At 30.1% G+C, this 16754-nt stretch overlaps 4 protein-coding genes across 15 annotated transcripts in view; 3 read left to right on the top strand and 1 right to left on the bottom strand.

The window, feature by feature from the left end:
- Positions 1 to 3960, top strand: part of LOC118447274 (uncharacterized) — a 4812-nt gene extending 852 nt beyond the window's left edge. The window contains exons 2-4 of one of the 6 annotated variants that reach the window (XM_035879034.2): positions 671 to 1014; positions 2354 to 2558; positions 3048 to 3960. In XM_035879034.2, coding sequence (XP_035734927.2) covers positions 932 to 1014; positions 2354 to 2558; positions 3048 to 3845 — 1086 coding nt within the window. In that variant the 5' untranslated portion in view covers positions 671 to 931 and the 3' untranslated portion in view covers positions 3846 to 3960. Of the gene's footprint in view, positions 1 to 492; positions 1725 to 2353; positions 2559 to 3047 lie in introns of those variants that run through there. The other 5 variants (XM_035879039.2, XM_035879033.2, XM_085663067.1 and 2 more) reach the window with 5 other exon arrangements.
- A 1041-nt stretch (positions 3961 to 5001) lies between these two features.
- MCTS1 (malignant T-cell-amplified sequence 1 homolog) lies at positions 5002 to 6614 on the top strand. Its single transcript, XM_035879041.2, has 6 exons — positions 5002 to 5386; positions 5465 to 5617; positions 5704 to 5804; positions 5908 to 6041; positions 6255 to 6322; positions 6475 to 6614. The coding sequence occupies exons 1-6, from the start codon at positions 5376 to 5378 to the stop codon at positions 6554 to 6556; spliced, it is 549 nt and encodes a 182-aa protein (XP_035734934.1). The 5' UTR covers positions 5002 to 5375; the 3' UTR covers positions 6557 to 6614.
- LOC118447273 (uncharacterized) lies at positions 5438 to 11584 on the bottom strand. Its single transcript, XM_035879031.2, has 11 exons — positions 11451 to 11584; positions 11044 to 11330; positions 10893 to 10939; positions 10741 to 10821; positions 10461 to 10667; positions 10257 to 10341; positions 10047 to 10169; positions 9814 to 9986; positions 9640 to 9741; positions 8959 to 9147; positions 5438 to 8892 (listed from the first exon to the last, which is right to left on the bottom strand). The coding sequence occupies exons 2-11, from the start codon at positions 11105 to 11107 to the stop codon at positions 6841 to 6843; spliced, it is 3123 nt and encodes a 1040-aa protein (XP_035734924.2). The 5' UTR covers positions 11108 to 11330; positions 11451 to 11584; the 3' UTR covers positions 5438 to 6840.
- A 288-nt stretch (positions 11585 to 11872) lies between these two features.
- sra (RRM_RCAN_like domain containing protein Sra) lies at positions 11873 to 16462 on the top strand. 7 transcript variants are annotated; one of them, XM_035879048.2, is made up of 6 exons: positions 11925 to 11980; positions 13049 to 13155; positions 13308 to 13574; positions 13670 to 13859; positions 13990 to 14142; positions 14333 to 16462. In XM_035879048.2, the coding sequence occupies exons 2-6, from the start codon at positions 13105 to 13107 to the stop codon at positions 14455 to 14457; spliced, it is 786 nt and encodes a 261-aa protein (XP_035734941.1). In that variant the 5' UTR covers positions 11925 to 11980; positions 13049 to 13104; the 3' UTR covers positions 14458 to 16462. The 7 variants fall into 7 exon arrangements, with proteins under 7 accessions (XP_035734944.1, XP_035734941.1, XP_035734945.1 ...); XM_035879052.2 differs by having other exon boundaries at positions 11928 to 11980; positions 13303 to 13574; XM_085663095.1 differs by lacking the exon at positions 11925 to 11980 and adding an exon at positions 11987 to 12237 and having other exon boundaries at positions 13303 to 13574.
- The last annotated feature ends 292 nt before the right edge of the window (positions 16463 to 16754 follow it).

Genomic DNA, 16754 nt, shown 5'->3' on the forward strand with positions numbered 1-16754 from the left:
AAATTAAGTAATGTTAACGTAATCGATTATCATATAACACACGTAAATGGAGTGATAAAAAAGGAAAAAGAAAAATAGGAAAAAAGAAAATGTAAATTTTATATCCAAACAGGTAATCCATCTTCAGACGATAAGACAGAAATCCGATGGATTTGAAACCGGTTTATTTCGTCACTTATGGGAGAAAAAGAATAAGAAAAAGAGAGAGAGAGACAGAAACTATTACATTTATAAATAGAAATTATATAATTGAAAACTAAATGTCTTATCAAGGTCCAACATTTCGTTTAATAATAATAAATTCATATATTGTTTACGACCTGTTTGGATGAAATAAATAATAATAATAATAATAATAATAATAATAATAATAATAATAATGGCGACGAGGATGACGATGCCGTAACAAAAACGTTGCCGTGAGCACTGGCACGGTAATGGCGAGGGGTGTCGGTGGGGAGTCTCTTTTAATCATGCAGAGCCAGGGCCAATGATTCATACCCAGTCGCATTACATTTGCTTTAACGTTTACGTTGGTCACGCCGTGTTCGTCGCGAAACCTCGTGATTACGGATAATATCCATTCTATTTATTTATTTATTTATTTATTTATTTATTCATTCTTTTTATTTAATTTTTTTTTCCTTTTTTTCTTATATCGTACATTTAGAAAGAACATCCTTATAACAGCCAACAACTGCTATAACTACAACTACAACTGTAACAAGAACAACTATAACAACAACAACAACAACAACAACAACAACAGCAACAATAATAATAACAACAATTACAACAATTGACAACGTCATATGTGTTTAACCCAATCGAATAATGTACTGCGTGCGATCGTTACGTACTGCACAACGTATACGGCAATGTACCTTCTCACGAGCGAACATCTGATCGTGCGTCGCGTATTCGGTTACATATGCATGCAAGTATGTATGTATGTATGATGATGTATGTATGTGATATAAGTATGTATGTATGTATATACCTATCTCTCTCTACGTAAGTACGTATATATGTATGTAATGTATGACGTATAATGAGATCGTTCAAAGATTTATTCTTCTCTTTTTTTTTTGTTTTTTTTTTCTTTTCTTTCTTTCTTTCTTTCTTTCTTTCTTTTTTCTCTTCTTTTTTTTTCATTTTCTGCACGTTTATCATGTTGACGTCGAGCTTTAGTAACGATAAGAGGAAAGAGTAACGGTAGCGAGACGACGCGTCGTTAACGATGACGACGTCGCCGTCGTCGTTGTCGTCGTCGTTGTCGACGATGACGACAACGTTGTCAGTTTCGACGTCAATATTGTAACTAATATATTGAAATGAGAATATAATATGTCGGTGATGGTTTTAGTATAGTATAAGCTATAGAAAATTAATAATCAGTGTTTAATATATCATTGTTAATTCGATAAATACGTAGATAAACAAATTGTTTGTTTCACGGGATGACTCGCGATACTTCTTGTTAATTTGTTATTTAGATACTTTTGTTAAACGGTCGAAGAGTTTCGTATTCGTTCACTGTGTATATTTATATATATGTATATATATACATATATACATATATATGTATACAACAGTCGGAAGAATTTTTAAAAACGATTTCTCGTACAATACGAATGGTTCAATTTTATTTCATTCCGGGATTTTATATCATCTACGACAATATTATTCGACATTCGCTGTTTTGATTGAATCGTTCGATCGATGTAAGTATATATCGCCATTAACGATAGCGGAACGGAATGTTATGTCCTTGATTTGATTAGAATTTAGAAAGCCTTTTATTTTGTTTATACGTATTTAGATCTAAAAGGTATTATATATTACTCGTGAATTTCTTCTGTTATAATAATAAATAATAAAAGAATCGTAGTTTAATCGTAGATATTAATCGCAATTATTTTCTCATGTATAATCTGTTAAGTTAATTTATATACTAATCGTAAATAAACAATTTATTTTGTATTTATGGCACAGAACGCTTAATTTCAAGTATGCACAATTAATGATATAATAAATATGTGAAAAAAAAAAATATCTGCATGATGTTCTCGATAATCACTTGGGCTGGCTTAAAAATATCTGCACATATATTATCTTTTCTCATCAAAAGAGATATGTCAAAGTTTTTTTAAATTGATAAATATATATGTACACATACACGTACACACACACACATACATACATACATACATAAATACACATATGTGTAATATTATAATATGTATATGTTACGTATGTATGTGTATGTGTATGTATATGTATATGTATATGTATATATATATATAAATATATGTATATATCTTTGTTCCTTTCTCTGTGTCCTTACATACAGTGAAATCAACGGTGCAAAACTGATTACTATTTCGGCTCTCGAAAACATCAAAATGCCATTATATTCGAGATCGAACAATTGTGCCTCGAAGCTAGTGATCGTTCTACAGTTCACAGCTTGGATCTCAGTTGGCATAGTTCTTCTTCAAAAAGGCGTAACCTCCTTGCGAAGTCAGTCCACAATAGAAACAAAAGACGATACACAGGTACATAATTTATATATATATATAAGTACATACACACATATATATATATGTATGTAATAGCGATGATATAAAGAATATCTATATATGTATTTTTCACGAAGAAATTGAAAATACGACGAAATATAATATACGGAAGATTTGCGTTTTAATATCGGTTTAATGTCGCAATGTCGGTCGAAAAAAATGTCTACGGTATGAATCGAGATTAGATTCCTATATGAAACTTTTATGAAACCTCGTACGTAAGTACGCATTATATTTATAAGTAATTGTATTAATATCGTGCAATATTGTATAACGTCGTTCGTTCGTTCGTTCCTTCGTTCATTCATTCATTCATTTATTCATTCATTCATTTACACGTGTAAAATACATAAATTAATTTTTTGTTAAAACATCAAAAGTAAAATTTCAAATATAATTTCTATAATGGATATTATTTCAATGTAACAATTATACATTATATCGTGATTTCAAATTTTCTCTTAGGAAAGAAATGATGCGACGATCAGATACTTAAATGATAAAACAAAGAGAACGGCGGATAAAGATGATATTTTTAATGATATTACGAAATATAAAAAAGATTTAACCGTCAATTTAAAATTATATCAGGAAAAGGAAAACGATATGTCGGAAAGACATTGGAACCGACGTTCGAGTGCGACGAATGAACGTAATCACTTTGAAAATAATGTTATTGAAGATATTAATGATGGGCATTCAATAACAAAGAAATTGAACGAACTCAAGGAAGAGAAGAAAAAAAAAGAAGAAGAAGAAGAAGAAGAAGAAGAAAAAGATAAAGAAGAAAGAGAAAGAAAGAAGAACGATTTGATTAACTCAAGTGAAACGAGCACGCAACGTGACGTCTATGATTCGTCATATCAGTCGAATAAAACCGAAGATTACGATAATACCGTCGTTGATCCTGGTAAAACTTTAAGTTCAACTGCAACGACTAATTGGGGAAAGGAAAAAAAAATACGTACTCGTGCGAATGCCGGCGGTGCTGCGGCCGCCATTGCTATGGTCGCTGTTGGTGCAGCTATGCTCGTAGTTGGACCTATGGTCATTGTTTTACGTGCTCTTGATAAAAGACGACAAGAAAGAAGATATTTAAAATCATTGAGGTGGGACGATCAACCGCCTACTTACGAGCAAGCGACATTAATGAATGAAGTTCCGAGATATTCAACTTTAAGTTTAAATACCGTCCATAATTCCCGCGGTCCTTCCACATCCTCCTCGCGGCCTACCGCAACTTCCTTCGAAAGATCTCCTTAGATTAATTTATTTTTATATTTTATTGATGCATACGCGTGATTATTTTGTTGGCGTACGAATTGAGATCTTTTTGTTTTCTTTTTTTTTTTTTTTTTTATTATGTTTTTCCTTATTTGTTTTTTTCTTTCTTTCTCTTTTTCTTTTTTTTTTTTTTTTTTTTTTTTATTATATCGATGCACGTTACACATATTATCTCGATGAGTAATGAGTAATGAAAGCACCGAGTTTTCTTTTTATATTTTTTTTTCTTTTTTTTTATTATTATTATTTTTCTCTTCTTTTCGTTAATTATCGATATATTCTTTTGTATATTATTAATCTTTAAGTAAATTAGATTTCTTAGAGATTTTTTTTATAGAGCGTAAAATAAAATTCGTTGAAATTGATTGCGCACGTCGATAATGAGTTTTCGAAATAATCGTAGGTTTTTTTAATCGTACTTTAATAATAATTGACTGCCAGACAGTATAAATGATAATTAAAGGGTGTATATATATATATAATATTAGTTTTAATATAAATTTAGTTATTGTATAGTGGAAAAGAGATAAAATACATATAGATGTATATATATATATATATATATATATATATATATATATGTCTTTTTTAAAATTCAGATTAAAAAATGATCGATAGAGATTAATGAAGTTAAGAAGTCTGAGTGCTTATCTTCATTTGTTTCTTATCAATGCAATATATTTTTATAATCAATTGTGAATTATGATAAAAAAATTTATAATAGCAGTTTTTTTTTTGTTTTAAAATTTTTCTCAACTTTTTTTTTCTTTTTACATAGCTACGTATAGATTATAATGTTTCATAAAAGCAATTTAAATATGTATTGAAAAAAAGAAAATTGAAACAAATACAAAAAATAAATTTATCTAAATTAACCCATTCGAATCTCTCGATCGATTATTTTGGTTTTTTAATAATTTATTTATACGTTATTTAAATGGTGAGTATAGATTCTAATCGAAAAAAGTATGCGGAAATTATACAGCTCTATTACCAATATTCATCTTTTGAAATTTTCTAAAGTATATCACGTTATCATTTGAGAATCGTTTTTTAAAATTTTTTTTTATAAATTTCGCACGCGTCTTCATAATTCTGTTAATAGATTATCGCATATTGTTATTTTATCTTTGCAAAGGATTGAGTCATTTATTTAATCAAATATTTGAAAAATACATTTTTATGTCGGCACAGAAAACACATTTTTATGTCGACATAGAAAACACATTTTTATATCGTTGGTACTGATAGCAAATAGCAGCAGCAGCAGTAATAATAGTGTGTAGTAGTAGTAGTAGTAGTGTAGTGTAGTGTAGTGTAGTAGAGTAGTAGTAGTAGTAGTTACGTGTACCAACGTAACATTAAGGAAGCGTTCTGTCTGTAACGGTTTCGGCTAAACAAAATTTAAGATAATTGATATTTATTATATTTTAGTTGAATAATAAGTAACAAGAAAAAAAAATTAGGATATTTTCTATAAAAAATTGTATTTTTTACTAACAAGGAAAGATGTTTAAAAAGTACGTATATATCAGTACATAACCTTACTCGCATGTTCGTGAACATATACGTTTATTTTTATTTGTAATTACGAATAGATTCGATGAAAAGGATAGTGTTTCGGGTATACAGCAATTAAAATCTTCCGTTCAGAAAGGAATACGTTCGAAACTCTTGGATTTATATCCACATTTAGAAAGTCATGTGGATACTATCATTCCAAAGAAAGATGCATTTAGAATTGTTAAGTGGTAAGATTTTTCATAAATATATATTGTTTCATAAATTTGTATATTGATGAATATAAATTAACAAAGGTACAATGTTTCGATCATAGTCATGATCACATAGAAATTATAGTCAACGCAGCAGGAGAACTTTTGTTCTTTCGACAACGTGAAGGCCCATGGATGCCTACATTAAGGTTATTACACAAATGTAAGATAATTTAACATTATTAGAACATTTATATCATCATTATAGACATTCAAAAGATAAGTATTTTGTTAAATGTTTATTGTAAAATTTTTCATCTTTTAAGATCCGTTCTTTCTACCAATGGAACAAGTCGATAAAGGAGCAATCAGATTTGTACTTAGCGGTGCAAATATTATGTGTCCTGGTTTAACGTCAAAGGGTGCAAGAATGACGCCAGTAGAGAAGGGAACCGTTGTTGTATCCTTATATATATATAAGATAATATAGATTATTTAATAGTAAATTTTTTAAAAAGAAAAATTGATAATTTGAATGGCACATTTTTTGTTTCTTTTTGAGTCAAAGTAGCATGAATTTTTTGTTTTTTTATAATCTTGATGTTCCGTATAATGTTATAAATTTGATAGTTTTATCCATAAAATATTATGTATAAACTTAACAAGCAACTAGGCAGTTATGGCAGAAGGAAAGCAGCATGCTTTAGCAGTGGGAGTAACTACTCTATCAACAGAAGATATGTAAGTAGTGATCTGGTTCTGCATTGTTACTTTGAATTAAGCATTTATACCTTTTCCATCATGTTTATATCGACATGGTTATATTATGTATTAAATTATGTATTAGATTATTAAATTATAAAGTAGGGTATATATTAAAATATGATTTACAGTGCCAAAGTGAATAAAGGAGTAGGAATCGAGAATTGTCATTATTTGAATGATGGATTATGGCAAATGAAGCCTGTGAAGTAAGAGAAAAATATTGTAATAAGCATTCAAATTGTATATCAATAAGATTTACATATTATATGAATAAACTCGTTGTTTTTAAATATAATCTTGTATTGTAGACCGTCATAGCAATTTACAATAGATGATTAAAAGATTACATATTTTTATTATACAAATTATATAATCTATTATGTTTATTTTTATGTTATGTTTACTTAAATGTGCCATTTTTTTATAATGAAAGCATGATAATGGATAAAGAAATGAAAGAAATAAAAAAAGAGAAAAAAAGAGGAAAATATGCTTTACACAGAGCCTGATTTCATATCAGTAGAAGACTCCTGACTGTCAGGAGCAGTAGTACGTTCATTTTCACAATGCCCTGATGCTGGAGAATAAGATGAATTATTACTATCAGGAGTAGAACCAGAAGTAGTACCTGAACCAGATACACTGTTATTAGCTGCATTACTTTCTCCTACGGTATGAGGGGATTGTGGATGATAATGCGGACTGTGTGGACTATGAGGACTGTGCGTATGAGGACGGCTCATAGTATGTGGTGAATATTGAGAATATGGTTGATGATAATAGGGGTGAGCATATTGTGGATAAGGTTGATGATATGGTTGCTGTTGTGAATAAGTATAAGAAGGATGTGGAGGTCTTGGGGCTAGTGGGACATTTTGTGGCTGTGGACCAGGTCCTGGTTGATATTGTTGGCCATATCCTTGATTAGGTGGTATTATGGGCGATGTGTGTGGATTAGTTACTGGCCCTTGAGGAGGAAGAACCTGCGTTCCTTGGGTTCCTTGAGATGTTTGATGCGGCGACATAGTATGATTAGATAGCATTCCTTGCTGATGAGGATTGTGTAACGGAGGTGCAGGTGAAGATACTGGAGGCATATTTGGTATGTTTTGAGTTGCGCTTACTGTCACTGGTACAGTAGCGCTAGTAGTACTAGATTGCTGTTGCTGTGAAGATGTTGGAGGTGCTGTTTGCTGATGTGATTGTTGTTGATGAGATTGAGATGGTGATTGTTGATGAGATTGAGGTGGAGGGGGATGAGGTTGCGGCGACGGTTGTGGATGGGATTGAGGTGGTAGTTGGTGAGACTGAGGTGGTGGTTGATGAGATGGAGGGGGTGGCTGCTGATGAGATTGAGATGGTGGTTGTTGATGTGGCTGAGGTGGTGGCGGCTGATGAGTTTGAGGTGATGGTTGCGGATGGAACTGTGGTGGTGGTTGTGGATGGGACTGAGGTGGTGGTTGTGGATGGGACTGAGGCGGTGGTGGTTGTTGATGAGTTTGGGGTGGTGGTTGTTGATGAGATTGAGGCGGTGGTTGTTGCTGTGGCTGTGAAGGTGGTTGCTGATGAGGTTGAGGTGTTGGTTGTTGATGAGTTTGAGGAGGTGGCGGTGGTTGATGAGTTTGAGATGGTGGTTGTGGATGAGACTGAGGTGGTGGTGGCTGTTGATGAGTTTGGGATGGTGGTTGTGGATGGGGCTGAGGTGGTGGTGGTTGATGAGTTTGAGGTGGTGGTTGTGGATGGGACTGAGGTGGTGGTTGTGGATGGGGCTGAGGTGGTGGTTGTGGATGGGGCTGAGGTGGTGGTGGTTGATGAGTTTGAGGTGGAGGTTGTGAATGAGTTTGAGATGGAGGATGTTGATGAGATTGAGGTGGTGGTTGCTGTTGTGGCTGCGAAGGTGGTTGTTGATGAGATTGAGGTGTTGCTTGCGGATGAGTTTGAGAGGTTGGTTGTTGATGGGTTTGAGGTGGTGGTTGTTGATGAGTTTGAGGTGTTGATTGTTGATGCGACTGTGGTGGTGATTGTTGATGAGATTGAGCAGGTTGTTGGTGTTGTTGTTGTTGTTGTTGTTGCTGCTGCTGCTGCTGTTGCTGCTGCTGTTGATGATGCTGTTGTTGTTGATGCAGTTGATGTTGATGTTGTTGTTGTTGATGCTGTTGTTGATGATGTTGCTGTGCCTGCTGTTGATGGTGTTGCTGTGGCTGCTGTTGTGTTGGTACCAGCGATATTGATGGTGGCAAAGGTGCTGATTGTTGCTGCTGCTGCTGTTGGTGTTGTTGCTGTTGTTGTGGTATCAATGATATTGACGGTGGTGGCGTTGGTTGTTGCTGCTGTTGTTGTTGTGGTGATTGTTGTTGAATTGGAGTAACAGATACACAATACATACTAGAATTAGATCCATGTTGATTCATCGACTGATTTCCTTGTACAGTAGGAGATTCTGATTTTGTCTCAACGTATGGAGGCGATGAGTTTTCTTTCTTTATTTCATTATTAGATTTTTCAAAACCATTGGTCTTTTTATCGATTGTATCATTTTCGGTAGCCTATAAAATATATACATAAAAAATTTAACGTATTATTGCTAAAATATAGGAAACATTAAAACTAACCTCAGACGGTGGTTCATCATTAAGAGAAGCTGGAGTTGGAGTAGGAGTAGAATTTGGTGTAGATTCATTTGATGCAGGACCATCAGATCGATTTTCTTCCGATCCTCTTAATCTTTCTCTTCTAAGTACTTCGTATTGTCGTTCTACCATTTTATTAAATGTTTCTTCATCTACTGCTGGTTTACAATGCTGTAATAAATTTTTTTATTAAAGTTGGTTTAAATCAGTGGTGTCCGACCCGCGGCCCAGTAATGCAAGTAATGTGGCCCAGCAAAAATTTCTTGTGGTAGCTTCAATCGGTGATTGCCCATTGCGGCGACCGAAATATAATCGCTTTATGCACAAAAAACAAAGAAACATCGATAGCAGCAGAAGTCAAGTGAACGTGAATGACGCCACAAGGCGACATTTTATACATACTTTATACGTGAAAGCATACCGTATGTTTTGTTGAGAAGATAGAGTGACTAAAAAACAAAACAAAACAAAAAAAAAAGGAAATTTTGTACTATTATATACATTTACTATATTTCATTTTTTATTTTTTTATATACGGCCCAAGTAAATTAAAAAATTTCACTTAATACGGCCCAGACAACCAAAAAGGTTGGACACCACTAGTCTAAATATTTCATATATATCAGCTTATATTTATCAATTAATATAAAAATTAACATTTACTTTTTTCAATTCTTCTTGAAATATTTCACTTGTTTCAATAAATTTTCTTTTCTTTGCTTCAAATTTTTCTTCTATTTGTTGCAATTCTGCTTCCAGTTTTTTCTGAAATTATTTATTTTTATAAGCAAAGTATTGTTCATAAAAAAAAATAGTAATTACATTTTTATTTATTACCTGATGCATAGTTAAAGATTGTACTTGACGGCGTAGGACTTGCATTCTTTGAGTCGTAACAACAGAACGGACATCAGGAACAACAGTATCACTGAAGATTTCATTAATAAGGCGATGATTTCTTGTATAGCGAGAATATGCCACATGTTTTACAGAATATCCATCATCTTGATCTGAAAATTATAAGAATATCTCTTATAAATTTTTATCACATTAATATATATCAAACATACCATCGTCATCTTCCGCAGGTAAAATATCAATCCTTCTATCTTGTGCAGCTTGACTTTTACTACTACCAGAAGAACGTTCATGACTTTCTCGATCATCATTATTTTGTTGAGCAGCACATAACGCTGTATTACATATAAGATAAAATTATAAAATTTGTCATCAAATTGAATACCAATTATATGTATTTTAATCACATATGTATAACCAACCTGACTTTCCTCTGTTCTTAGCAGCAATGTAAGCCAAATATGCTGGAGAATTATGATAAGTCTTTAAGCTTTTTTCATATTCTACCTAAATTATAAAATTTAGAAATTATATATATGTGTATATATATATATATATACATATATATACACATATTATGAAATATATACAATATAATATACATGATATAAAAACATAAAACATACTTTTTCAGCTTCGTATTCCTCTATAAATTCTGTTTTATCTTCTTCTGGCAAATCTCTCCACATTTGACCTATAATTTTACCTATTTCCCAAAGTTTTAATTCAGGATTTTGAGCTTTTACTTGATCCCATACTTTCCTGCTATATCTCATATACGGCATAAGAGGTTTTTCAGGTGGTTTGGGCGGTTTTGGCATTCGTGAATCTGCCTATTTATCCATAATACAAATGTATTATTTTCTCAATACTTATTACTTTATAAAATCTATAATATCTACTTACATTTGTATTTTTTCCTACTTTTTGAGGCGTGAATCCTGGATGACTATGAGGAGTTTGTATAAAAGGACTTTGCGTATCCTTCTAAATTAACATAAAAATTTCATTAGAACTCTTATCAAATGAAAATAATGAAACATATACTCAATACTTACACTGGTATTCGAACTACTGCTACTTCCACCAGATGCTCTGATACGCTCTAAATAGAAGAATATATTTCATTTTAGATTGATTCACGTAGAATAGACAAAGTGTGATAATTTATTAAATAAAATAAGTATAAAATATTTTAATTATACTTACGATTGGACGCAACAACATTTGACGTAGCCATTGCTACTTGCTTATAATTCGGTGGCAATGCCATTTTGTATTAAAAAAAGGAAAAAATTAAAGTAGTTTGTACTTCAGATAAATTGGATTATATAAAGAAGAACAATATCTTCCCCATTCGAAAATGCAACGTAATTACGTTTTCCTTTTTTCTTTTATTTTTTCAATCCAATTTCAATACGCCACGTAACACGGTAAATCGAAATTACTGATGATCATTCCTTGAAAAGATGTAATTATCATCCTTCTTAGAACTCCTAAAATTTGTTGAATAAATCGATGAAATTATATTTCACTATGGTAAGGACTTATTACAATTTATGATATAATACAATAGTCTTTAAAAAAAACATATAGAACGAGAAGTTAATACATACATAGAACATTTCGGCGTCTCTAAGCTAAATCAAAGAACCCTTCAATAAGGTGGAAGCATCCATCATCAAAGAATCATTCCACTTTTTTACTTTAGTTAGAGTAGTATTAACCAGAGGCGCCGCGATCGTTTCTCTCTGTCCCTTTCTCTCTCTTACTCGTATGTACGTATATATATATATAGATATATATCATATCCATAGATTAAAAGTGTTAAATGTCCAAAAATCCTCCAATCGTGTACAACCATTGCATTCATGGTACGTGATAATTGGTTATTTGATTTGGATTAAGAAAATTTTATCTAACGTAATTGATATATTTTAATGAATTCCTATAATAGATCATTTTAATTTCAATTAGGTTGTTTTTATTATGATATGACATTGTAAAAAATTTTTCAAATAAAACGTGTTGTAACTATTATAAAATATTTTAGAAGGAACAGATATACACGAAGATTTGTGTCCATCTTGGTGTTGTCATTTCTATGGTCACAAATGAAAAAGAGGGTTACGACGATTATAAAATGGTAAATACGATGCGGTGTTAAGATCAGTTAAGATTGTTGGCGAAACTTTGTGGATTTAATTAATGTCATTATTTATTTTGTACACACTCCGTAAAGGAAGAAAGTATTTATGTAATATTAATTGAAACGCGACGAGAAAGAGAGAGAAAGAGAGAGAGAGAGAGAGGGGAGAGGGAGGGAGAGAGAGAGAGAGAGAGAGAGAGAGAGATTAGTATTAAAGTTACTCGATCATAGGAATTTCTACATTTTAGAAACAGGCAAGATCCAGTTACATATTGTCAACCACATAAAGAATTTTTATCATGATTTTTATGTAAATTTATGTTTTTAAAATTGTCGAAACTACGTTCACTAGCGTAATTAATGATGAACTTTGCAAATTGTTGCAACAAACGCACTCGTGCATGGCTTTATATTATGTTTTACATTTAATCTTATAATTCCTACAGTAATTTATTATATAAATATTTTCCTTTTATTTTGTAAATTCAACTTCCAATCAATAATACAATTTGAAACATTATATAGATTTTGAAATATCTTAAAATATTTTTTGTAGTCAACAATCAATCAATCAATCAATCATTGCCTAATTATTATGTTTGATGAATAGTTTATTCAATAAAATCAGCATTATATATATATATGTATATATATATATATATATATATATATGTATATGTATATATATATATGTATATATATATCTTCATAATGGCATCTTTTATAACAAAAAATCATATGTAAAAGCAAGACTTATATAACATATTATGTGTATTCTGCTTTTATTTAACATCATTTTAAATCATTTAATATAAAATATTTTTTATTTGACATTGCACAAAAGATTTTAAGACAGAGTGCTTTCTTTTATGGAGCAATTTGACATTTGAATGTCCTAAGTTTTTGATAGAAAATATAATAAAACTAAAATTTTAATTAGTTTTATATTCAAGTTAGTAGTAATAGTTATTTCAATTTCAATATAAAGATGTAAATTTACTTTCTATCGTGGAATAATAATATAATAGTGTAATAACAGAATAACAAAGATTTTCCACTTTACAGTCTATAAAAGAATAAGTCGTGGTAAAAGAATAGCAGTCTGTGCAAAACATGCATGCATGTGTATTGAAGAGTTTAAAAAATTTCAAAAAGCATACATGTCAACACATGTGCGTATTCATATATATATATAATTTTTTTAATTTATCGATATTTATTATACTTTATAATCATACTTTAAGTAAATTTAAATTTATATACATCCAATTGTATAATTATATCATTGAAACATTTGAATATTATTTTATTTGTTAAAGCTTAGGAAGTAACTATGGAGGAGAAAGATAGTACCGATATACTGGGAGATGAAGAATCTGAAGAGACGGAAAATATAATAATAAATGAAGTTGATGGATTACCTAATTTGCATCCAAATTATGAACAATTGGAACTTGATTTTGAAGGAGAAAAGGGTCATGGTTGTTTGAATTCAAGGTCAATAGATGAATTGATTCATGATGAAGATTTACCAACATCTGTTATTGTCACAAATGTAGATCCTGGAGTGTTTAAAGTAGATGAATTAAAGGTAATAATATTATTTTTATCAGAATTGATTTGCATATATGCAATGGATTTTACAATATATATTAATGTATATAACTTTCATATATCTTTTTGCAGTCTGCAATAGAGAATCTTTTTAAACAATTTGGAGAAGATGCTACATTCCAATACTTCAAATCATTTAGAAGGATGAGAGTTAACTATAATTCTCCAAATGCAGCAGCCAATGCTAGAATACAATTACATCAAACTCATTTTGGTGAAACTGATATTAATTGTTATTTTGCACAACCAGTGACACCGATAGGTACGTAACAGAAATATAAAAGAGATCAATAAATTTTATATACCTGTATTTACATGTAAACAGAAAAAATTATTCTTTTCTTACAATTAGTATCAATTATTATTAATTAATAAGATTTATTATTGAACAGATATGGAAGATCAACACCTTCAACCACCAGCTCTTACAAAGCAGTTCCTAATATCTCCTCCATCGTCTCCACCTGTTGGTTGGAAGCCACGAGAGGAGAATGAACCTTTAGTCAACCATGATTTATTAGCAGCTATAGCAAACTTATCTGCAGGTATTTATATTTTCTTCATTAATTATTGTGTTTAATAAAATTTATTAGTAAACTATAAGAGAAAGAGAGAGAGAGAGAGAGAGAGAGAGAGAGAGAGGGAAGGGGGAAGGGGGAAGGGGAGAGAGAGAAAGATATGCTTTTACTATTTAAGAAATTATTGATAATATTATTTATGTTATTACTATGTCAGGTGGTAGTCATGAGTTACACCCGGGAGGTTCTGGACAACCAGGCATTGTTGTTCATGTTTGTGAAACTGAGAATCCTATGAAAAGTGGCCCACGTATTCAACATACACGTTGTCCAGAACATTAATGAAATTTTTTTGGAAACACATTATACATAATACACGTCCAATAAATCATTTATCCATCCAAGAAGTAACTATAATAAAAAATATCGTACAAAACTGGCAATGAACGTAATTATAATTTATAGTCAGTATATTGCAGTCTCGTTCTTTTTTCTTTTCTTTTTTTTTAATTTTTGCCATGATAGTTAAATATTAAAGTGTCATTAATCGATGAACATGAAAATTCTTATAAAATGTAGGTATTGAATATATAATATTAAAGTTCCAATCAAAATTAAGTACGTGAAACTCTTGTTATATCAATGTAAAAATTCAAAAACACTATAAATGTTATTATAATCACTGTTTAAATGTAGTCTAGAAGTTCTAGACTTATATCAGTTTGAAATATCTGTTTTGATTAAATATTTTGATTAATTTTTGGACTATTAAATGCTAATTCGGGCTAAATCAATATATGAAAATGAAAAATGTACAGTTTAAGAATTTTTAAAAATAGTGAAGTATCTTTAGCAATGAAGAAGTTACATATTATAAAAAATGTTGGTAAACATTGATGTTTTGTGAAACAAAAATTCTAGCTAAAAAAGATTGGATATTAAATCTTTAACTTCAAATAATAATTGTATTCTCTGCTGTGTCATAAAAATTACTCTTTATCGCGTACTCTTAAAGCTTCTACATTATACAGTATTAGACAATATGATAATACTGATAAGTATAACAGAAAACTGAGTAATGCTGCATTGATGACTTAAATTGTTCTTAAAATTATCGATGTTCCTTGTATTTTAAAGTATTGCTCATTGTTTTACTTTAATGTTGTGAAAAGCAAATGTTATAATAGCTAGAAGTCTACGATAATTAATAAAAAAATGAAAATGTCAATCTGATCGTAATCTTTACGTTCAGCAGATTCTTTGAGAACATGTTATTCTAATGTAAGTTGTGTTTGTGTGTGGAAGTTAAGGTTCAAATTGTAGTTATGATATTAACATATGATGTACATATACACGTGTGCGTGCGTGCGTGTTATTTTATGAATGCGATAAAAGAAATATAAACGATCTTGGATCATTTTGTTTTCTCTATTTGAATGTTAAATTTCTTCGAGTATCGATTTTTATGTTTTGATCAATTAAATTTTTTAAAGATTCTTTATAATGACTTGTTAAATGTCATAAGAACAAACTATTATTAAATGGAATCAAATTAATAAGAATTAAATATACACATGCAATTTGAATATCAGTATTACTGTAACATTATTATGACAGTAGTTTTGTGTGTGTGCATATGTATATACTCTATTCCGACTATATGAAATATACACGGGTAAATTGTTTTAATATTTTACCTAGTAGTATTTTCATTACGGCAGTTACAAAACAGAGCAAACAATTGTTTTAAGTATGTAAATATAAATACACAAGATATATGCGCATGCACATATCTACAGTGTACATGAATACGTATGATACAATAATAAATATCTTTTATATGTGTATACAGCACATAATTTTCGTGATAATACGTATGTCAGAAATCTAATATAACTGGTTTGCGTATTGAAAAATAATTCATTTAGTTTGTCATAACTATGACATACTAAATATATTTTTATTTTATAAATTTTAAGTATTGATAGTTAATTAAGAACAATGTGCATTTTATTTGAAATTATTTTACAATTAACTAGACTTATATAATAGTATAATGAATAATCAATTTTAAGATTATCCAATGAAAACATTTTTTCATTCGCTATAGAACCATAAACCTCGATACTCTTGTAAATACCTATGTATATATATATAATGTATTTATTTTCCGATATGTTACTGTGGTACAAAAAATTTATTAAACTATTTTTTCTGTTTTTTCAAAAGTTCATTATCACATCACATTGTGGAAAAAAACGTAATGAATAATAATAATTATATCAACCAAAAATATGTAATTATGTAAATATTTTGAAATTAGATAAAATAAAGATAATATTGCATATATCACATTGTTTTATCTTTTGTAATAAAAAATATAAATATCACTACCAAAAATAAAAGATGCTATTTAAAATTAAACTTAATAATTTCTAAATAGATAGGTTTGTGAAATGATCATTGTCATTATTTCATAGAAGTCGTATATTCTTACATTTTTTATTAGCTTATTCAAATAATATAAAAGCTTTATACAGGATATTGTTATTTATGTTTACTTAAGTATTTCACGATTTATAAGTTCACAGGGAATAATTTAAGTGATACATTTATACAAAAGATTATAGGCCATTTAT

This window comes from Vespa mandarinia, chromosome 20 (assembly GCF_050613455.1).
Source record: "Vespa mandarinia isolate Hongniang chromosome 20, ASM5061345v1, whole genome shotgun sequence".
Lineage (NCBI taxonomy): Eukaryota > Metazoa > Arthropoda > Insecta > Hymenoptera > Vespidae > Vespa > Vespa mandarinia.

Bases quoted from the DNA above. Each gene is read 5' to 3' on its own strand.
- MCTS1 (XM_035879041.2), top strand. The intron at 5,618-5,703 runs GTAAGATTTTTC...TTTCGATCATAG, and splicing joins GCATTTAGAATTGTTAAGTG to TCATGATCACATAGAAATTA. The intron at 5,805-5,907 runs GTAAGATAATTT...TCATCTTTTAAG, and splicing joins ATTAAGGTTATTACACAAAT to ATCCGTTCTTTCTACCAATG.
- LOC118447273 (XM_035879031.2), bottom strand. From the start codon at position 11,107: ATGGCATTGCCACCGAATTATAAGCAAGTAGCAATGGCTACGTCAAAT. The intron at 10,668-10,740 runs GTAAGTAGATAT...ATGGATAAATAG, and splicing joins AAGTAGGAAAAAATACAAAT to GCAGATTCACGAATGCCAAA. The intron at 10,342-10,460 runs GTATGTTTTATG...TTTATAATTTAG, and splicing joins AGGAATACGAAGCTGAAAAA to GTAGAATATGAAAAAAGCTT.
- sra (XM_035879048.2), top strand. From the start codon at position 13,105: ATGTGTATTGAAGAGTTTAAAAAATTTCAAAAAGCATACATGTCAACA. The intron at 13,575-13,669 runs GTAATAATATTA...ATCTTTTTGCAG, and splicing joins TTAAAGTAGATGAATTAAAG to TCTGCAATAGAGAATCTTTT. The intron at 14,143-14,332 runs GTATTTATATTT...TTACTATGTCAG, and splicing joins TATAGCAAACTTATCTGCAG to GTGGTAGTCATGAGTTACAC.